This window comes from Indicator indicator, chromosome 4 (genome assembly GCF_027791375.1).
Source record: "Indicator indicator isolate 239-I01 chromosome 4, UM_Iind_1.1, whole genome shotgun sequence".
Classification (NCBI taxonomy): domain Eukaryota; kingdom Metazoa; phylum Chordata; class Aves; order Piciformes; family Indicatoridae; genus Indicator; species Indicator indicator.
In genome coordinates, this window is record NC_072013.1 from 12,170,246 (window position 1) to 12,193,629 (window position 23,384).

The following is a 23,384-nucleotide window of genomic DNA, read 5'->3' on the forward strand; positions in this document are numbered from 1 at the left end:
TTGTTCCACTGGAGTGGATTGTTGGATACAGTTTGTACAGAAATCTAATCTATAACTATGATTTTTATTATTTTTCTTAATGTTGTTTTGAAAAAACAGTGGAGTTAGGTGGTCTTTTTGAAGTTGTAAATATAATTTGGCTGATGTGTTTGGGATGTTACTTGCCAATGATAAAGCTTATTAATAAAGTGGCAGACTTGACTGATCCTCGTATGTATTTTGAACAGGTGAGGCTAATGATAAGGATGTTCAGGTGGTGGAACTTCCCATTGTTGACAGCTTACACCCACGGCCACCTTATTTACCACTGGCTGTCCCTGAAGACCTGGCCGATAGGCTAATTCGTGTGCATGGGGATCCTGCAGTGTGGTGGGTGTCACAGTTTGTGAAATACTTGATCCGTCCACAGCCTTGGTTAGAAAAAGAAATAGAGGAAGCCACAAGGAAACTTGGTTTCAAACATCCAGTGATCGGGTGGGTATTTAGATTTCCTTTATTCGCTGTCTGTGCTTTAATATGTATTTATAGTGATCCCTGTCTAGGACAAACCATTTCATGATGACTATCCAAAAGCCTCCAGTGTTTGAGGGGAGAGGGGGTGCTTTATAGGTGAAGCTGTCATTTTTCAACTGTGCATAGTGGAGGTTGATTACAGGCACTTCAGCATACTTGCCTGCCTACAGTTGTACAGACATGTAAATGGTAGCTCAGTGGAAGGTCTTTTTATATGTCCTTTTATATCTAGTAAGGTGATAGAGAGTTTAATTTGTGTAATTGCCTTACAGCTTGCATTCCAAACACTTTCTGTCTGGGTCTTCTTTTTGAAACCCTGACCACTAGGCCTACATTTTACATGCCACAGTCCACAGCTAATTTTGTTGTTGGCTGCACCTGAACATAGTGTGCGCCTTTGCTGCTGATGTGTTCTCACTATTGCTTCTTAGCAGTAACTGTAAGCTGAAAGGTCTGTATTGGGGAAATACAGAGAGAAGGAAGGAAAGCACCAATGGGCAATAAAGAGCAGCTTGTGGAAGAAAGGTTTTACTTTTTTCATGTTTCAGTTTTCATGCAACATGAAAAATTTTGCAGCTGCCATACTAGAACCTGCAAATATTAATTCCTTAGCCAAAATTTTGCTTCAATCCTTAATCTCCCTTCTTGTAGGAGTGCACACTAGGCCTGCCCAGACGTTAGCTGACTTTGGCCATGGAGTCCTTAGGCCACTTCAGCACTGATGTACTGCAACACTTGTTAGGTTCCCAGCAGATGGGGAAGATGTGTTTTTAGCTACCTCTATTCAGAGCCTGTACTGTATTTGGTGCCCCAGTATGTCTGTGATGCAAGTATTTATCTTTTGCTTTTGACCTATATCGATCAAGTATTGCCTAGCTACACCAGATAACTTAACCTGCACAATAGGAGGTGCAGGTGCTATAACGAGATCATCTTTGTTCTCCTTTTTCTCAGTTACCCTTTGCCTTCCTTGCAAGACTATTCTATTGCCTTCAAGAACAGACTGACAGCTCCATGTTGTCAGTGTGTCTTGGTGGACATAAATAAGTTTTAATCCTTCCTTGGTTTATGTGGGGGCTGGATTTAATATGCATGCTAAAAGCACAGGCATGAAATGACAAGTTGAAATTTCAGTTGCTGTGGTATTTGTAAATTGAATGCCTGGTTTCTGCCTTCTTCCAGAGTTCACGTTCGAAGGACAGACAAAGTAGGAACAGAGGCAGCATTTCATCCCATTGAAGAGTACATGGTACACGTTGAGGAGCGCTTTGAACTTCTTGCTCGCAGAATGCAAGTTGATAAAAAAAGAGTGTATTTGGCCACAGATGACCCTTCTTTGTTGCAAGAAGCGAAATCCAAGTAAGATGAATTACGTTTATGTTACAGCTTCTTCCTTCTGCTTAGCTTTATGGTTTCTGACTATTGTGTGCACAGGTCTTCATGTCAATATTTTGGTTATCATTTATACAGTTAAGATGGCATTTCAGCTTCCACTGATTTTGATTTTTCTCTCAAACATGCTCTTTCTGGGATGATTTTTTTCACGTGTATGTTTTTTAAAGCTTAATGTTACAAAATCCGGAAGAGTTGAGCAAGATCCCTGTGAATATTTAAAACCAAATCAATGCTGTGAAGGGGAAGCAAAAAAATAAAAATACTAACTACTTCGAACTTCTTCCAGAGCATAGGTTATTAAACTCAAACTATCTAGAAATACTGTGAAAGCTAATTAATGTAGAAGTTTCAGCTATCCAAAGAATACCTTTCTGTGAATAGTTGCCAGAGTAATTTTTAAAAGTTGGTTGAGAAGCTTCTGATGACTCTCTCAGAAAGATCTCATTATCGACAACTTTAAGTCCTTTCACCCTACATGCGGAATAATTTTAGTTTGTCCTCAAATATATGTGGGATTCTTGATCTGTGATGTTGTCGCTTTTCTGGTCTTTGTCATCTTTCAGCTCTCCAGAACATGGCAGCTCTAGGATATTCCAGCCAGCCAGAGCTGCTCTAAGTGTGTTGCACCCTGGGGATACACAGGATGCATTCATTTGTGCATTTACTTCATCCTGACGTGACAAAACCCATTGTTCAGCTATGTGTTTTGTCTGATGTCACAGAGCTAGCAAAACCTTCTGCTTAATGAAAGAAAGCAGATGTCTATGCTAGAATAATGTTCCATAGTCAACTGTATTTTTCTTGGGCTATGGTGTTTATAGTGGTTACGGCTATAGAATGTTGAATAAGTATTTCAGATGCATTGAATTTAAGTGTATTTGCTATACATGTTGGCATGCTTTCCTTTAGAATACTATTTATTTGTTGGTCTACTGAACAGCACCTGTTTCTGTTTCCAAACTGTACCTCCTTTGAGGAGAAGAATGCAGTTTCTTTTCATCCAAGCAAGGAAATGAATACTTTTATATCAAGGTAACTCAAAAGTGGTACATTTTTGAAGTCTTTATTCTTAGTAGACATGGTTGGAAAAAAATGTAAGTTAACAGACTAGATTACAGGTTTTGGTTTGGTTTGGTTTGGTTTTGTGTAGGGGATTTTTTTGGTTGGTTGGTTGTTTTTGGTTTTTTTTCCAAATCAGAGGTAAGCAGAAAGTATTACTTTATAGTGGAGGAATTTACTGTAACATTGCAAACCTGTGTTTTTCACTTGTACTGTTTCTGTTTTCCTTTGATATCTATAAAGGGCTGTGGACAGAAATGCGTGGACTTGTGAAAAACTCAACCAACATGCACAACTCCAGAGAATGGCAATCTAGTTGTTGCTTTTTTACATTTGTAGCAGAAACAGTTATGATAACAAAACATTTGAAGTGCAAATCTGAACAATTAAAAAATAGGTAATACAAAAATGAGGTTATAATTAATTTCTTACGTTTTCCTAAAGAACTTTAATTGCTCTTTGTAACATACCAGAACTCACTATGGCTCTGACAATCTTAGTTATGTATTTTTTCTTTATTTATGTTCAACTTTCAGTCCCTAGTGCTGTACACTTTAGCTTTATGAATACTAATGAGATCACTACCTATGGAAACAGAACGTCCCCAGTTTTCAATAGCTACAGAACCTAATGGTGAAATTGTGACTTGCTCAGGAAAACAATACTAAATTTTATTAAGCATTGCAGGTTCTGTGGCAGTTCAAGGTCCATTACAAATCACACTTTGACTAACATATGCAATACAGCTCATTAGTATGGCATCCTTTTTGTACATTTTCTTAATAAAAGCCATAGAATCTGAAAAAATTGAAGGGTGTTTCATTTGTTGCTGCTGAGTTTTCGGATCATAGTTTATGCTCAGACACAATTTCCTATTTTACTTGCACTCTGCTGCTACTTACAATCAAATACAAGAAGTTTAACACTTCCTGTGATTTCATGGAAGGCAGGTTTTGGGAATAAAGAACATTTTCTTCCTCTTGTGAAGAAAACTACAAAATAGTTTACACTTCTGTCAAAGAAGTTCTAGTCACACTGAGCTGCCAAGCTGTGATAGAAGCAGGTGTCACAGTGTATTGTAGTAACTGATGTTGCATCCATTACTGGGTGCAGTAATGTTAGTAAGTACTAGGTATTGTATCTCTCTTCATGTGAGAGTGATTGGCTGTCAAAGAGTGTTGGCATTTAAATCATGAAAATTGAGCCAGCGTGCACATGAATAAGCTTGTTGTTTCTGTAAAGAGAAGTGTTTCAAACTATTCAGTCATGAAAACAGAAATGTTTTGGAAACTTCCCTTGCAGTCAGATGTCTGCCAGCTGCAAGTACAGCAGTACACATGGTAGAGTCACTATCAGTTTATAGAGTGCTTTTGTTCATTTTGATTTCCAAAAGAAGGAAGAAAGTGATATATTTTCAGAATTAGGATGATCTAGATCAACACAATTAGAAGAGTGTGGCTGAGAGTTGAATAAGCTGTTGAATAAGCTGTTGAATAACTGATCAGGGGGTTAATGCACCTGGCAACTTCTGGTGAGCAGAGGTCTTTGTATTTGTTTTAGCTAAGTGATATGTTAGGATGGCATAAACTGCTTGTTCTTTGAGTAGTTTTCAATACACTTCCGTGAATCTCTAGTATGTGTATTGTTAGGCTATAATATTTACACCATCTTCTCTCTTTTAAGACAGAATATTCAAAGTAACACAGCTGTATATGTACATAAATTCTTAAGCATCCATATCTAATGTTTTTCTGTTTTATATATGAATCTGCTTAAATCTCTTCCTCGTGCATATGAGCACTAAAATTCAGTAAAAGACATTCTTTGTTTCAGGATGTTTATCTGTAAAATCATCTCTGTTTTGCTTTTCCTTTTTTGGGCAGTAATTCATCTCTCTTTTGAGTTTTTTTGGTGTTTTTTTTTTGGGGGGGGGGGTTGTGGGGATATTTTGTTTGTTGTTTTTTCAGCTCTTCTGAAAGCTTTTTCCCCAGCCTGTTTCACTATTTATTTACTTACACAACAGCAAGTTAATGTCTTTTCTCACTGCGTGCTATCTGTGGTTTAGCTGTTGCAGCTCTCCTGCCTTGAGTCATGGTATGCCTGGTACATAGAATTCGTAGTGCTTCAGAACTCTTGAGTCTGATAAACAGCTCAGACATTGCCCATTCTTTTTAGAGCAAGACCTGAACGAACACATTTTATTTACTCCATCTGTTTGCACACATGCTCATGCTCTTCTTTCAGAGGGAAGAAAACTTGCATTGCCCACTCTGGACACTTCCCCAGTCCAGGTCAGTTGAGGGCAAGAGCCTGGGGCTCACAGTCTCCAAACTGTGCTTGGTTTGTGTCCTTCTCTGAGGCTGGCAGCTGCTGGAAGGAAAGGCTTTAAACTGCCTCTTCCCCACCTTCTTATGATTTCTTCCTTTTCCTAGGGAAAGAAAATATAAAAATCCATCCTGACCCATATATAGGTTTCTAGAATCTATTCAGTAGCTTTAGAAGAATTAGATACTATTTTTAGATATGTGAAGGAGGTGTACCACATATATGCAAAGAAACCCATGCTATGCCAGTTTCCAGTCTTGGGTTTTATCTGCCCAGTCTGATCCTTTCCTGTTAGAGAGGAGAAAATGCGTGGGTATTTTCTTTGGAAAACCAGGAGGGATCCTGCTAAATACTTTATTTTAGGTGATTCTGTCAGTAGGAATATGACATCTTACTCTTTATTGTTCATTTACCACACTTTCAGGAATCCTAGTAATAGGATAATGCTTGAGTTCTGCTTAAAAAGAAACAAAATGCCCCAAAATCTGACCATGTAACTATTACATTAATCATACAAGTACAGATGGAAGAGGACTAGAAGGAAGCAAAAGCTAACTATAGAGCTTTAGAAGGTTTTTTTTCCTGAAGGACTGTAGTGGGTGGGAAGGAGAGTTAACTGTCACATGATGCAGGAAGGCAGAGTGGCACACAGGGCTAAGCTAGAGAGGAGTACAGGCTTGGCTTTTGCTGTGTTGTTTTTCGTGCTCCCCTTTCAGCCTGTGCTGGAGATGGGATGCTGGACTAAAGGATTATTTTCTCACACAAAGGATGGCTGGTATTGCACTCACATTTCAGAGTATTTAAAAGAAACCCCTTTTCCCAGGCGTGACGATAGCATTGTGTGTGTGACTAACATGAATGTGCTTGTTTGAAAAATTAGACAGCTGAGTAGATAAACACTGAACTTGGATCACTGAGTTGAAGAAATGGGTTCCAAAGCTGTTGTTAGGTGAATGCGGATCAACTTTATGAAATGAAGTTGAAGACCAGACCTGAGAACATCTCAGAGACTGTTTCCAGAACAAAGGGAGAAAACAGAGAATTTTAAATGTATGTGTAAGATGTGTAAATAATTCTGACTTTGTTTTACCAAATCCAATATGATGCTTTCTTTGGTGTGCTTTGTTATTGGTCTGATCTCTTGCTAATAAGAAATCAGATTTCCTCAAGAAAGGACCCTTCGGCTTTGCTTGGCATGTGGATTCTGATTTTTGAAGTCTGAAGGAAGTGATTAATTTTTATCAGTTTTCCTGGTGCCAAGAACTTGCAAAGGGGTGTTCAAAGACCTTCCCTATGTTCACTGTCCCTACAACTGGCATCTTCTGTTAAACATTCTTTGTGTTGCTCCCCTCAGAGCTGTGTCACTGCGGTAAGACAGGTGCCCATCTGTGTTCCTCAGCTAGGTTTCACAGTAGTGATGACTTTGTCTGCTACAAAATACTTATGTGTTTCACACAATGGAAACAGAATTAGATCCACAAATACTGTTGTCATCAGTTGAGAGCTGGCTGAATATTGACAAAAATGGTAGGTATGAGAAGGTAAGAAAGGGAAAGATCAGTGTGATAGAGTTCATGTTGAAAAAAAGGTTTCTTGATCCATATGCTTCTGCAATTGCTCACAGGAGGTCTTGCCAGTTATTCCAAATGATGTTTCTACATTCTCTTCTTTTTTTCCCTCTTCTTTTCCTTTTCAGTTTTTGTTTTGTCCTGTTTCTAATGTGCCAAGAGCATTACATGACATTATGATCAGATACACCCTTTCAAGTTGCCATTTATCAGAAATGTGCCATGTGTGTATTATTTTTTGTTAGAATGGGTGTTTCTATTGAAATCACTGTGAAAGTGAATAAAGATTCCTCTTCAGATGTAGAAGTTTTGCATGTAGCTTTTTGATTCGTTCTTGAGGTGAGATTTTGTGGTCACAGCTAGTCAATGGTAGCTGGAGAAGCCTGCTGTATTTGCCCATTTCACTTCTGAGAACAGTTTTCCCGTGTCTTAACATTACAGTGAAATAAATTAGGCATACTCTCACAAGGGGTTGTCATAATCATGTCTGGAATATCTGCATGTGCTGCATAGTGGTGTACAAGTGCTGCTAACTGCTTCCCAGAACTCATGAGTGTGAACCTTACTTGCATGTTCAGCACACAACTGTCAAGCGTTGAACCATCCATTTACAGGCTTAAGTTACTGCTCCAGCACTATGGCCTGCTCTAGGTTCTCCTTTATTAAACAGCATAGGAATGATGAATTCTTACAGATGCAATATTAGCTGCCTTACTGTCTTCTGTAAAATTTTGCTTCAGATTTGTGATGAAGTTGTAAATTTGAAAAATAGATGTTATGTAAATTATTTCATAATTAGCCCTGTGTAGTGGAAATTTTGTAGCTGGCAGGCTAGTTACATGAGTTGCACTTCATGTTTGAAGTATAATTATTGTGTAACAGCACTGTTAATTATCATCTTTGTTCTCTCTACCTTGAATTTTTCATATAAAACTTACTTTTAGTAGGACTGAAAATTTACATTTTTTAGTTTACTTCCCATGTCATTTCCCTGGTAAAGGTTACAAGTGTTCTAAGAAACACCGTTCTTTTTCAACATTTTACAAATGGGTTTTGTTTTCTTTCTAAGTAATTGTTACATGTTAAAAACATTTATTTTTAAAATGTTATAAATCAAGGGTTTATATTTTAAATTATTTGCAGTTAGTGTTACTGTCATGTGTATAGTATGCCAAGAAAGGTGTACTGACATGAGATGTTACATTGCTTTTATTTCCTTCTGACCAGTCAGTTGCAAGATTTGTTCACATGGCCCTAATAACTGAAAGACTTGTTTGGTTTTTTTCAATTCAATATTTCCCTTCAACAGGTGACTGGTTTTATTACACAGGGTCATGTTCAGTATCTAATACAATGGTACTCAAAATGTCATCTAGAAAAGACACAGTCCCATGTGCTGTTTAGTAGTAGAGAAAGTGATGTTATCTGAGTATGTTTAATCTAAAATTAGTAGCATTAGCAGAATGTGGCATATGCTTCCTGGTACTTTCTTACTTTTTTACAGTGTCAGATCTCGGAGGTTCTAACAGTGTCTTTATTTTTTTAATTCTAGATAAAGAGATGGCATGCTTGGATGCAGCAGTAACATTCTAGAGTGTTCAGCAAAATTGTCATTCATTCCCTGTAAAGCAGGAAACAAATTAGCCACCTTCTCTTGCAGCAAAGGTGATGCTTCTTAAAAACGAAGGAAAAGAAATGGAATAAGACTTTAATACTAACAGTGTTGTGTTTTCCCAGGTATCCCAATTATGAATTTATCAGTGATAACTCCATATCCTGGTCAGCAGGGCTTCATAACCGATACACTGAGAACTCCCTGCGAGGTGTTATTCTGGACATCCACTTCTTGTCTCAGGCAGACTTTCTGGTCTGTACGTTCTCCTCCCAGGTAAAATGCAGTACAAATACAATACAGAACATACGTGCTAGTTCTCAGTCTTGTTTTTCTTCATGCTCCTGTTCTCTTGTTCTCAGTGCTCTCTCATGAAAATTTCAGGAAAGAATTAAAGACTTGGAATGCTGAATGAACATTTAGAGGAATGTAAGCACTGGCTGGTTATTTCTCTTCAATTGAGGTTACTGGATTAATTTGGACATTTGAAATAAGCAAGGAATAATATTTCATAAAGTTAATCTATAACTTGAATTTTTGTGCAGCTTAATTAAGGCATTTTAAATGAGTAAAAATTGTTTCTAACACGTAATAATATTGCGTGAAGTTACTATGTAACTTGTGTCCGTCCACTTCTACACATCATTGCACTCTGCTACAGTTCAGACTGCTGTTGCCTTAGCTGAATTTGAGAATTTCAGAGAATTAAGAGAGCAGACATTTAATTTCTCTTCAGGCTATTATGTTTTAGCACTCCAGCAGCAGCACAATAAATTTGAGTTGTGACCACTGTAATCCATAGAGACTTCTTGTTGCGGATAATTAAATGCTGGCAACTTCCTTTCTTGAGTGGCCTGATAAGGCAAGTTGGAGTATGTTAAAAATCCAATAATATAATTGTAATCATTGGCATTTTCTTCTTTATGTCATATTGTGTATTAATTTGTTATATCATTAGATTTTAAAAGATCATGAGGCAATATTGTGTGACTCATACACTTACAGACCTAATTCAAGTATGGCAAAATAAGATTGAAATCAGAGTGAATGTTTTACCTCCTGTTATCACCTATGTTCTCAGGTGACACTCCTGATTAGGAAAGCATTCAGCTATAGATGGATATTATTATATAAATAAATGGATGATGATCACACGTGATTATAGTGTTAGATTGTGGTGGACACAAAACTGAAAGTTAAAAAGAAAGGTTTTCCACAGCCTCAAATGTAAATGGTCTTCTGTATTGTAATGCCAATTAGATAGGTACCAAGCCTCATATTAATACTAATAACATGATCAATACAGTGATATATTGACCTTGAGAGCCAAAATTCATAATAACATCACCATAGCAAGAAGACAGCAAAGCCAGAAGAAGTACAGAAAAATCTCTTATCCTTCAGTCATACTCATGGATACGTTCTTTTTATTGTTCACCAAACCCTGTGAAGAAAATGACATTTTATAGCATATATTAATGCAGGGTTCTTCAGACTAAGACATGAGTAGACTCTAAAGTAAAAGTCCTCACCAAAAAAGCTTGTGAGGAGCCACCCACCTTTAGAACAATGTTTTATTCAGCTGAATGCATATCACAGTGAAAAACATGTTCATCAGCTATGATCTAGGGCTGTGTTTTAAATGCCACACATGCACAGGACAGGCAGAAACAGTTCATACTCTGAAGGAAGAATGAATGACATACTCTTGGATAAAAAACAATAAGAAATCTGTAACATTTTGGGTTTTTTATTCTTATAGCTGTGTTAAAAGTGGTAAATGTTTGCTTTAAATAGAACACGGGGTATAAACACAGAAGAAACATGTTTAAATGTAGGTACACATGGCCTGTACAGAATACATTGTAATCAAATTGTAAGTATTGGAGTAATTTCAAAAGAAGAATATGGGTTAAAATACGTTGGCATAGTCAAGGTGATAGAGGTTGATGGGACCTCGGAAGGTTCTCTGGTACAATCTCCTTTGAGGGTAACTTTGAGGTGCCTGGTATCTTTGAGGTGTCTGGTACCTTTGGATCTCATTCTGCATCTCCCTGCATTTGACAGTAGTCGTGTTTGCTGGATGATATACTTGGTTTTCCAGACTTGGAGAAAATTCTACTGAAGTCTAGGAAACCCTGTATTTGTTACTCTCAACAGCTGGAACTGAATTAATTTAGTACCAGTTTTGCCAGGAACTATGTGAATCTCTACAGTGTTTTCATATATTGGACCTTTCTAGGGCCTACTGCAAGTTTTCCCACTGTTCAAATGAATGTAAAATTTGATCCTCTGCTCTTCTAACATTTGAACCACTGTCTCTGTCCTTTCCTCAATGAAATACAGAGTTTGATAGTTTGATATCGAAGGTAACCAAATCAGGCTGTGAATGACCATCTTTTTGTCCAATCTGTATGAAGACAAATTAAGGATAAGAAGGGGTAGTCTAATTTATTTTCGGTGTGATTTATGACTTTCACATTAATCAATTTTATGCTGACTTTTCCACTTTCTTTTCCTTGCGCAAAAGAGTCAAAACTTTATTCCAAAAGTACTAAGAGAAAAACACCTTATGCATAAATAGAATCAGGCACTTTAGGTAGTCAGTTATGTGAGTTCTTATTTATGCTCTCAGAACTAAATGAATACTGACACAAGCTGAGGTATAGATACTTCATTATATAGTTACTCATTCTCTCAGGGGTCAGGTACTGGGGCCACTGCTATTCAGTATATTCGTCAACAACCTGGATGAGGGCACAGAGTGCACTGTCAGCAAGTTTGCTGATGACATAAAACTGGATGGAGTGGCTGACACACCAGAGGTTGTGCTGCCATTCAGTGAGTCTTAGGCTGGAGAGTTGGGCAGAGAGAAATTGAAGGAAATTCAACAAGAGCAAGTGTAGAGTCTGGGAAAGAACAATCCCATGGACCACAATAGGTTGGGAATTGACCTGTTGGAAAGCAGCAAAGGGGAAAAGGACGTGGGAGTCCTAATGGATGGAAGGTTGACTGTGAGCGAGCAATATGCTCTTGTGGCCAAGAAGTCTAATGCCATTCTGGGGTTTATTAGAAGGGGTGTGGCTAGTAGGTCAAGAGAGGTTCTCCTCCCCCTGTACTCTGCCATGGTGAGGCTACATCTGGAATATTGTGTCTAGTTCTTGGCTCCTCAGTTCAAAAAGGACCTCAGGCTGCAAAACAATTGAATCTGTGAATAGACAATGGGAGGCTGGCTTTAACTGAATTCTGCATGTGGATTCTTCACCTGCTTCTCCTGACAGTTCACAGTTTAAGTATCCAAGTTTGGTGCTCCAAAGGAAACAGCTGCTGAGAGGAGATGTGTATTTTATTGTCAGGTATGCAGGGTACTCACTAAAAGCATTTCTACGGCAAAGATGTAAAATCTTTTACAGACTATGTGAGTATCCTCCTCTTGGGATGTGCACACATGCTGAGAGAAAACATCACAAAGAGTCACAGAGGCTATCAAATAAATAACCTTTTGCCAATGTATGAGAAATCAAATTTGTTTCTGTATTCTGGGACATAACAACTACTTCGAAATAATTAGCAGCAGCCTGATCTTCTGAAAGCTGCTTCTGAAGAGTTATTTCAAAGATGGAGAGGGATAAAAGGAAATTATTACATGTTTAAAGCAAATGCCTCTCTCAAAGAAGCTGGGAAAATACAAATATGTCTAGTTTGACTGATCAAAGTTCTATTCACCTTATCTTCAGAGGGAAAAAAAGAAAAGTAAAGTCAAGCTTTACTGTATTTACATATACTGAAAATGATGAAAAAGTTCAAATGCTTCTTCATACTGAAGAGAACTGCTAGATTGTTACTGTCAGCTTTATCAAGCTTACACAGAATCAGTGAAAGATGCAGTAATGTAGATGAGGAGTTAGAAAGGTCAGAGCAGCCAAATCAGATACCTAACAGAGAAGAGCTTTCTAGCCAACTGTTGACACGAGCTTTGTTTAATAGAGCCAACAATCTTTTGTGTTTCTGGCAGCTATTGAGAGATAAAACATGATTCCAATGTGGGGAACTCTTTTCAGTCTGAAGAAAATTCTCTTCATTAACTGACACTTCAAAATGCATCTTTCTTCTCACCATCGTCATCATTATTGTTTTGCTAGAATTCATTTTTGTGTATCTATCTTCCGAGCTGCCAACAGTCGCAATTCAGTCATTCTTTTAACATTAACAACGTTTTAAAGACTTGGGCTTTCTGAAACTGCTTGATTGTGAAAGTGGAGCTTCCTTTGGAAAAGTAAATGCAAAGCCTCATTCTTGTATAATAAATGTTGAAACTGTTACCTCTAAAGTTTCCAGGGGAAGTAAAATGCAGTTTTTGTTGATGGTAGAAGAGGAAAAGGGGTTTGGGCTTATGTTTGATTTGCTTCACAACCTTCATTTTAACAAGCGGGATGGCTTGTGTTCAGGCAGTGTGAGATGTTAGTGAAAAGTAGACAGTTACAGTTATTCATCTCTTTATTTATCAAAGCTGATCAGTGAAGTACTCATTAAAATGCTGCAAAATCTTCTTTTTGTTGTTAGTTAATATGCAGGTTTTGGGGTTTGAAGGAGGAATTTTTTGTTGTTGTTACCTAGACATTCCAAATGTAATTGTTAGACCTATGTTGTTGACTTCTGTGGTACATTGCAGGTACACACCATATTTATACCTCCTCTTCTGTTTTTATTTCTAAGGTTTGTCGAGTTGCCTATGAGATTATGCAGACTTTGCATCCAGATGCTTCAGCGTATTTCCATTCTTTGGATGATATCTACTACTTTGGGGGACAGAATGCCCACAACCAGATTGCTATTTATGCTCATCATCCACGAACTGCTGAGGAAATTCCTATGGAACCTGGAGATGTAATTGGAGTGGCTGGAAACCACTGGGATGGTTATTCAAAAGGCATCAACAGGAAATTAGGAAGAACAGGCCTGTACCCGTCCTATAAGGTTAAGGAGAAAATTGAGACAGTCAAGTATCCTACATACCCTGAGGCTGACAAGTAGAGCAAAGGCAAGACATTGGGCAGTAATTGTCAGTTCTGATTGGTGTCAGCCAGTCAGCTAACTAACTTAACGGTTTATATGGGATTTGATCTGCATTTTTACATGCAGCTAGAATCAAAGCCTATAGTGATGAAACTGGATAAGAAACTGAGAACAACGGATGGGCTATTCTCTGAACTTACCCATTTTTTTGTTATATGCACTCTCACACATGCACACATGAACCCACGCACTAGGAAAATGGTTGTTTTATACTTTTCGTCTCTCTTCAGAATTTGTCCCACTCATTAGTCTGACCCGAGCTTGGGCTCTTTCCTCTGCCATTAATTGACAATAATGTTCAGACTTAACAGCACTGCCACATTGTGTAATTGAGTGACATGAACATATTTTGTATGTGCAAAATTTAAAACATGGTGCCTATATTTGGAAAATTTGTGACCTTTTTAGAAGAGCCATGCCTCTCTCACAGTGGGCAAGAATCAGTCTTTAACTGGTGTTCCGTGACCACTGAACTTGGCTTCAGACAACAGGTTCAGATCACAGACTAGATTCCTTTACAAGTTTATTTTTAGCATTCCATTGATTACTTCTTATCATTAATGAAATAAAGGATACATCCAAAAATGAACCAGTCACTGTCTGCTAGGAACTTTTGTAAGATGATGCCATGGGCATGTTTTGTAGTACCGATCAATAATGTTTCTGCACATTGCCTTTGATGGAAAAAAAAACCAGCAAACCCCAAAACAAACCACAGAATGCACAAAGGAAAAAGTAGCTGGAGTTTGATTGAATTGTTAAACACTGGTTGTGTAGTATAGCAGCTGCTTAGTGGCACAGTGTTGCTCAGCTCTATGGGCAGTGGGTGTCAGCAGAGTGGCTTCAGTTTCTTACATGTACTCCCTAGCACTCTTCTTTTGCCTTCTGTGTCTCTTCCGAAAATACTCATTTTAAGGTATTGTAGATGGCTATTTGTAATTTTAGCATTGCATACAGTTATTTTTATGTAAAATACTTCAGGTTACACCATTTATAAACACATCAATCTACAGTACTGTGAAAACAAATTTCGAACAATTTACTCCAAAACTAGAAGGTTTGAAGAAAATACACACAAGGATGAAGTTTTATGTATGACAAATCTTTTAGTAATTCTTAGTGTTCCAAAGTCTGTTGCCAGTCTGCTCTCTATTAAGAAATGAGATAATCTACAAAAGAATTTTACAAACAAATTAGGAGATCTGGGGGTTGTGTGTGTGTGTGTGTCTCTGTGTGTGTGTGTGTGTGTGTATATATATAATGTCCAAGATTGCAAGAGATAGTTTCCAAATAGTGAGAATATTAATAGCACTGTACAGTTCTAGTGCAATCCAGTCTGGAATACTGGAAATGCAGAAAATGTTTGCTCTTCAGACACTGGGAGCATGCCACATGGGCAGAGATTAAGATAGCATGACTGGTTGACCTTAACAAAGCAGAAGTTAAGATATTTAATTTTCTTTGTGAACAGACCAAGGACAGTGCTGTCATAATAAATGAATGCACTTGACCATGAGTACATTTTAGGATGAAAAGTAAAAGGAAGTCTCTGGCAGTGTAAAGTTCAGCAACAGCCTTCCAATTGAAATAGTGGTGAGTAAGATGGAACTTGATGGGAGTGGAGAGGAATTAAGAAAGTAGTTCTCTCTGACATTACTAGGATGAATTTTTGAGACTAAAGATAGCTAGACTTGACTGGTGTTCCTGTATTTTGGAGCTCCTGTGGAAGATCTGATACATGTTTCACTATCTTAGCAAACTTGTGGTGTTTCAAAGGCACAAATGTGGGCTAAATTGTAGTGCTTTTTAAACTTAAATTTGAAATGTGTGTATAAAACTATTGCTGCTTTCCTTTTCAACTTGGAAGAAAAGTCCAAATGATGCACTTTATCTTTGGGAAAACCAATTTAATTATTTCTCTAGAAATACTACATTATCTATTTGATAATTACAGATTTTGAAAATGTATTTTTGAAGCTCTTATAGCTTTGGAGCTAATAATTTCCAGCTTATTTCATAGTTGGGTGCTGAAATAGTATTCATTAATGAATTAACATACAAAAATTCCTTCCTAGTCAGGTAACTCAGTTACAAATATCATTAAAGAAGATAACAGAACATCTGAGATGAGCCCAAAGGCAAGAGCAGCTCTTCTGATGTAGTAGTGCAAGATCTGAGAACACTCATCTTCTAGAAGACAGATCTGTGTAACGTGGCAGTTCCTCAACAGACTGTTTCTGACAAAATATTGGCAAGGTACATGTGCCTCCTTGCATATTTTAAGTATATAATGAATAATTAGCTCATCATCTTTGAGAAAATGATCATAAAGTGGTATGAAACGACAAAGTTAATAATGGAGAAATGTGCTAATGTAGATACTATGGCTTCATGCCCACGACCCATGTGGTCCCCTAGTGCTTGTAATGCAGTACTTCTCAGAGGAGGAAACCTAGCAGTAGCCTGCTTACTACATGCATTTGTTTTCTTTGAGACTACCAGTTAGTTACCTCTTGAAATCCTGGGACTGTGGGACGTTATAACTGAATTTGTTTGTTAATATCGGAGAGTTGCTTCTCAGTTGCAATGGAGTCCAGTTAGTATGGAAGAATCCATGGGTAAATGAACATGAGAGGCCTAGATTTTTATTGTAGCTCACAGAAAAGTGAAACAACTGAAAATTAGAATTCTGTTACATACCTGACAGCAAACTGAATATTTTGCAAGTTGTGAACTCATTAAGGTACAAACCAGAAGGCATGCCAGCAACCAAGGACACATCTCGTTTCCTCTCTTCTTGTAGCTCAACAATCCAGTCATGTAATTCTTGCCTCATACCAAACCGCCATGTCTGACACCATAAAGCAAAGACAGCCCTCCATCCCTCTTAAACAAGCTAAGGGTTAATTAAATTTTTTCTTTAAGAAGCATTTGTGTGTGTGTGCAGGTGTTCATAAAAAAAGAATATGAACAGTACTCTTTTGGTCTTTTGCATTGTCATTGTCACATTCTCTGTAATAACTTATTTGCCAGGTAAATGTACTCTCTGGAAACAGACTGTCCACTTGCTTCTTACCAACTGGACTAAGCAATTTTGTCTGAGTAGTTTAGTTAACTAGTCCTCTGTGCCAACAGTGCACCTGGAGACTGGGTCAGCAAGAGTAGTGGGCTGCCACCACCGCAGTGACCATAACTTGAATTCTGTCCTTGATTTTTCCCTCCAGCCTATAGGCAGATGCATGGGATTCTCAGCTTCCCTCTACCACATCCTGTCCCTGTAAACTGCACCATATTACAGAAACCTCAGGAAGAATGAGGTTTTATCTTAAAGTTTTAAAGCTTCAGAGAAGTCTTTTGTCTACCCCTTCTACCACTGAACTTGAAGGACACTTCCAGTTACCAGAAAGATTTCTCTCCTTTACCATTTTCAGAAAAGAGAATTGATGATACCTTTCTTACAGAGAGAGATTCACAGTGTGAAAGTTTCCTCCATAATGGGTTTGATGTGTCTTTGGTATGCAATTATAAAGTAAGAGTCTTATCTTCCAAGCTAGGAACACAGTAGAATATAAACTAGAAAATATTCATCACAAACTCTTGATAAGGGGAGAGAGACATTCCTTCATGCCAGTGGACTAAGCACGCACCATTTGAAACTTCTTCAAAACTATGAATTGAACTTTCGTTCTTCCAGGTCCTAAGTTTCTTTGCAACGTAATCTTCCTACTGTCTGAAGAATCCAGGTAAAAATAATTTGCTTAGTTTGGGAGGTGGGAAGGAAGGAGTCTAATAAGAAGATGTGATACTGTATTTTTAATTTAAGTTGCTATATCAATTTGTAAAGCCACAAATAAATCTTTCTGTTCTGGGTTTAAGGCCAGCAAATCCATTCTGTTTTTTTGCCAGAAATACAGACAATTTCCAAACCCTCTTCTTATTTTGCATAATACTAGTCTCAGTCATGTGTATAAACATCATGCTGTTCATGTTCTCATTACTGTTACTGCATTACAGTTTTGTTCATATTTGGGTGGCTTGGGACCAGGCTATGAAAAGGCACAAACTTTGCTTTTCTTCCTGTGTTGAGTTAAGGTTGCATTTAAAACTCACAAAAATTCCATTTTCTTAAGGCACCACTAGAACTCTAATTGGGTGGTCTTTAGTGTTTTGTCAAAGTCCCTTCTGTGTAAGTGCAAACTTAGTGGGAAAAAGATTGAAGCAAACTTGAGTTATGCATAAATATCAACTGCTTGCAGGCTGGGTTAGAATTCATAGCATCCAGTTTATTCCTGAAAAGCTTGAAATGTGGCTCTGCATGGTACAAATAAGAGGATACTATAAAATTTCCAAGCCTGTCAAAAAGTTGCTAGTCTGTTTGCCTGCTGCACTATGTACAAGAGTATTTCAGAATCAAACTACATAAGACAGAGCATTAGTGCAGGCCTCTGAGAACCCCTTACATTGAGGTCTTTGCTGGTCTTTTTGTTGCTGTGTACAAGTACCTAGCAAAGGTGATGCTTGCTCTTCAGTGGAATGAACCTTCAGTTTGTATGCTTGTTTTCTTTGACTCCACGTGCCTGTCAGCAGAATTGTCCTGCCCTGCAGTTCCAGCAGGTTTGGATTCATGCAGAGGTGTGCCAGTTGTTCGCATCAAAATGTCTTTGCTCTTGCTCAAAAATGACTTCACACTGGTAAAGCCAATTCCTGGGGAAACTCTGTTGAGGGAAGGAGCTGTCTTCACAGGGCTATATTGTACTACTGACAGACACATGTAGTGGTTTTACTTTCCATTCTGCATGATTTTTCAACCTTATACAATCTCAAGGTCTTATTTTAGTATATTTATGAGGAGTTTTCTTGAGCATGGTGAGACAAAATCCCACCTATCCTATGTTTTCTTCAAGAAGTGTATCAGACCTCACCTCCTGTGCTTTAATTGTCTCAAAGATGTTCTCCAGTCACAGGAATAGAATCATCTAGATTGACATTTGAAGAGTATGACAATTTTTATGCTCCGCTGCCTACTTGAGCCTGTATCTGCTGATCTACCATGGTTGTAGGACCTTCACAGACCAAATGGTATAGTCAATATTTAATGAGAAAGCACCATTGTCAGATGTGTCTAGTAAGTGTTTAGGAGGCTTGCAAAGCATGGAAGTTTCCTTATCCAGTAAGACGGACAGCTCACCCTGCAGCAGGTTTCTTAACCAGATGAAAGATATATTCCCAGGGCATTCCCTATCCGTTTTTGGCAATTACTGTACACTAATGCCTGTAGCTTATTATGCAAGTCTGAAGGCAGTCCCTTTACAAGACTGTAAGAGACAGGTCACTTTCTTCTCTTAAGTCTTGAATCTTTTATGAACTTAGTTCTAGTGTTCCTGCTCTCTCTTTGGCAAGTTCTTCTGTATGATGCAGCTGCACCATTCTCAGTTACTGTACCACCAGCAGAGCCACAAGAATACCACATCCCTGAGAATCCACTGAACATAGGAACAGCATGCTGTCCGGGTTGGCTGTCTGCAAAGGACCCATCTCTTAAAGAAGCCAAGTATGTTTGCTGATGTCTTTCCAAACTGGCAACCTGGAAGAAGAGAAGACGACCAAAACCCACAACATTTTACTTCCTTCTTTGTCAATGGGAAGGAGTCGGCTGCCTGTTGTGCCCAGCCACAACACCGGAAAACGGTTTACTAGTTGCTGGGAGCTGTTTGCCTCACTACTTCAGCTTATTGCTGGAGATTGAACTGTGATGAGTAATCATTTTAAATCTATGGTCGCTTTGTAACATCTAGAGAACTCTGTTTTCACTGAGAATAAAATTGTTTTACTCAAGAGTAAGTTCAGATTTGTGGGATTAAACTGACAGTGTTTCTTCTTGCCTCAGATGGAATTCATTGTGCATTAACATTTCTTAAAATGCTTTTTGCTTATGACTAACCATCAGTTATTCAGCAAAGAGAGATCTTGTTAGGCTAACTTGGCCATTCTTTTCACCTCTGTGTCACTGTAGCTTATATGGAGGCTAGCATTAGTGAGTCTGCACATGACAGATGTAGGACTGATGGATTCATTTGCTTAATTTTTTCTTTTGTTAATGTACAGCAGGAAAAATGTTTTCTAAATACTGAAAAATGATAGTTAGGCTGTATTTGTCTGCTAAGAATGTATTTCTCTAGTGCTACTGATGTGTTGTGACTCCTCTTTATTACACTGATTCATTCTAACTCATGTTCTCGTATTTCTGAGTGTGTTGCTCACTCCCTTTGCCCGATGTTTTGGTTATAAGGTTTATGATGCAGCAGTCTCCTTTTTTGGTGTTTCCACCACTTTTGTCACGGTAGAATTCTTATCATTCAGTAGAATCCCTAGACAATACAGTAATATGAATAGTAATTGTGGTCATAAAATAGTTAAATGTTTCATCTATAATACTAAATTCAATATGATTTCATAGTATTTATATTTATTTGGTCCATCGATGTTTTGCTTATTTATATACATGGCTTATTTGCCATCATGTGTGTATGAAAAGCAAGTCTTTAAAAAATCCCCAAACCCAAATATTGGAAAAGTTAGGCTCAGGAAATACTCTCAGCTCCTTATTGCATGCTAGTGACCTTTACTTATTGATGATATATTTGTATGTTTGGTTCTGAAGCAGTATAGTGGTTTAAGGAATTACCTTCTGTGCTTTGTTTGCTTTCATTTCTTCTGGGACCCAGTGACTGACCACATGTATGCTAGATCTGTTCAATGGGAATTGAAACATGTTCATCTCTATGCTACTGCTGGTTGGGTTGGTGTGTATGAGTCAATGAAGGTTTTGGGAGTAAACATGAATGTACATCCTTCATTTCTGTGCTTTTAAAAGGGAATGTAGGAGCATAAGTGTAAGAACTATTGGAATAATATGCTTTTGTCACGTTTTGTTGAACTGGCTAGAACTTGCTGATGCCCTTTCTTGTTCTCAAGGTAACGCATTGCAGGAAAGTGCTATGGAGAGACAAGTGCATACACCATAGTTATGCATCCTTTATAGGGGTCAAATCTGTGGAAGAGCCTGAAGAAAGTTCTGGAAGGTGAGGATGCAGCCAAGGTAATAGTTGGCTTGATGTGAAGGTGTTCTGTTTTTTGCTTTATCTGCCGATGTGATTGCCTGGAGGTTGTCCTTTTCCTGGGCTGCCCCCTCAGGATTCATTTAACAGACGTGCTTGGTGGATACTGGTTCCAGAACATGCTGATCTTTTCGCTAAGATGCCTCTCATTATTGCAGGTGCTCTGCTCAGCCACCTCTAGCAAAATGGTCTGGATGTTCTCAGTGCAGTATATAGCTGAGATGCTGGTCTCTTGTAAAGGTTTCCCTTGACACATTTGCTTTTGATAAAGCCATGGGTAATGTTTGAAAAAACAAGGAACACAGTACCATTCTTTGCTGCTTTGGGTCTGATATTTTATTTCTGACATAGCTGTAATTTGCTTTACTGACCTGCAAACCCAAAATGTAGATTTCAACTTTTCTGTGTCAAGTAGCTTACTATAGTTGGCTGTAGCCAGCAATTTGGTGCTGAAAGTAAGCTATAAGCCTCTGCAGGTATTTCTGGCTCTTACTGCTGTCTGAGAAAGAGTGGTGATGCCCCCAGCAGTAGTCATAAGGAGTCCACAAAATCTACTTTAAGCTAATTCTACGTGATATAGTTTTTTCTGCCTACCTTATCTACTTTTGCCTAAATCTGTTTTATCCAGCTTTACTTTGGTTTAAAATTTATCTTGCAGTTGCAGGGCAATAGTGTGGTCTGTGCTTGAGAGGCAGTTGTAAATGAGTTTTCTGAGCATGCTGCTAGTGCAAGGTACAACAACGCTTATTAATCTCTCCATGTATGCAGTATCTTCTTCAGCCACTTCTCTGTCAGTGGTGCCAACGTAATTTCTTTGTTTCCGGCTGATTTCCTCGCTGTCTCTGTCTTAAAAGTAGACTGGTCTTCAGTTCTCTAAAAAACCTCCTATGTGCAAAGAAAACAGAAAATTAAATGCAGTCAAATTATCAACACATCTGGTTTTCTCATCACATTCTATCTTCTGTATATCACAGTTTTGAATTTTGATTTCTCTCTGAAAAAATTACTTTGTTCAGACTTCTGAAACCTGAAACGATAAATAATAGACAAAGAAGTTCGTGGAAGGAGTAAAGCTTTTCCAAAAGCAGTAGATCATTTAGGCCTAGTACAAAAATAATGAAAAGTAAATCCCATTAATTTCCTGCATGGAAGATTACTCTGAATGCCAGAGTAAGACACAGGATTGTAATTCCCCACCCCTGTTTGTTTAACAAGCTGAGTTGCTGCTTTTCTGTGAGGTGTGGACATTAATTAGTATCTGCTGACCTGGACAGGCTCAGCAATGTGCTGACTGCCTATCGGAGCAACTCTCTAAAATTCCATCTAAAGACATTTTTGACTGGAACACAAAATTACCTTCACGATCTGTTAAAGCATTTAATGTTTACACCCTGAGGCTGTCAGATAACCACTAGTAGGTGGTGTACAACATGGATGGCAGAGCTGTAAGTACATCTGTCTGAGGAGAGCAGAGCAGCTGTCTATGCATAGGGCAATTTGGCAATGTGTCTTGTTAACTCATCAGTCCAATTTCAGTTACAGGACGGGCAAAGCGTATCACCACCTACTGCGCAGCAGTGTGGCTGACAAATGATTTATGGAATCAATGTCCATTTTAATTGGGATGTTTATATTGAAGAGCAGTACCTGTTACTAACCACAGGTTTCCGTGTTGCTTTGGTCTGAGGCCTGTCAGGTGTTCGTTGTGGCACACCCTCAGTGGCTGAAGAATGAAGAACATAAACTACCTTTTACTGTTGCAGTCAGATTCAAATGATAACTAGTTGAGTTGCACCCAGCAACTGAACAAATTGCTTGGGGAAAACTTCCCAGATAACTGCAATTTAGTACAGAAAAAGTTATTAGATTTTTTAAAAAATCATGTTGGTTTCAGAGAAATCTTTTTTCTGGAGTCTTTTTGTCAAGGAAAGATTCCGTTTTGAAAGTGTGCATCAAAGCAATATGCTGTGCCCATGTTTGCTTGCTATTGGTGTGAAGACCTGTTCATTTTCTGCAACTCTGATCTTGTGCTTTTTAAGAATTCCTAACATTTGTCAGGATTCGATTTGTATATGACTGTGCAACTACAGTATGCTACAGGAGCAAACAAGTTTTCCACATTTCCAAATGCTTTTTCCTTCTGCATGCATTGTTACTCGTGCTCTGGAATGGATATATGCATGCATGCTCAGGTTACCACCGTGTCAGTTCTGAAGTTAAATACCTTGTGTGCTTGCAGTTGCGGTAAATTTTTTTCCCCCTGAATCACAGGTGGATGTTCCCCACATGAGTGATCCTTGTTTTCAGCAGTATTATCGTATAGCTGCCTGAAGGGCAGCTTTTTTTCCCCCCGAGATTATTGGAATCTGTGTTTTCCTGAGAATACTTTTTTGATTCCCAAGTCAGGTATGCTAATGAGTGCATTCCTTACAATTTTCTTGCTTCTGAGACTTATCAAAAGATGAGGTGGAGCACTTTATGCTGGTAATTTCTACATAGACAAGACAAACCTGGTTCACAGCGTTGTTCAAATTCTCTGCCAGTTTTCTGGAAAAAGAATTATTTTTTTTAACTGATGTCAAAAGTATTAGTTTCATATGGTAACCTTTTTCAACTGTAGCTAGTAAGATTGCTCTTGCATACATTTCTGACCTATATAGGCTATGTTCAATAAAATCTGAATACCAGGGAAGAAAACAATCCATGAAGAAAAATTAG

General features: G+C 38.2%; 1 protein-coding gene across 3 annotated transcripts in view; it reads left to right on the plus strand.

The window, feature by feature from the left end:
* Positions 1–14,123, plus strand: part of FUT8 (fucosyltransferase 8) — a 78,073-nt gene extending 63,950 nt beyond the window's left edge. For all 3 annotated transcript variants that reach the window (XM_054400040.1, XM_054400042.1, XM_054400043.1), the window contains 4 exons: positions 228–474; positions 1,696–1,872; positions 8,598–8,748; positions 13,189–14,123. In XM_054400040.1, the coding sequence (XP_054256015.1) occupies positions 228–474; positions 1,696–1,872; positions 8,598–8,748; positions 13,189–13,506 (893 nt within the window). In that variant the 3' untranslated portion in view covers positions 13,507–14,123. The remainder of the gene's footprint in view (positions 1–227; positions 475–1,695; positions 1,873–8,597; positions 8,749–13,188) is intronic.
* Positions 14,124–23,384: the final 9,261 nt, after the last annotated feature.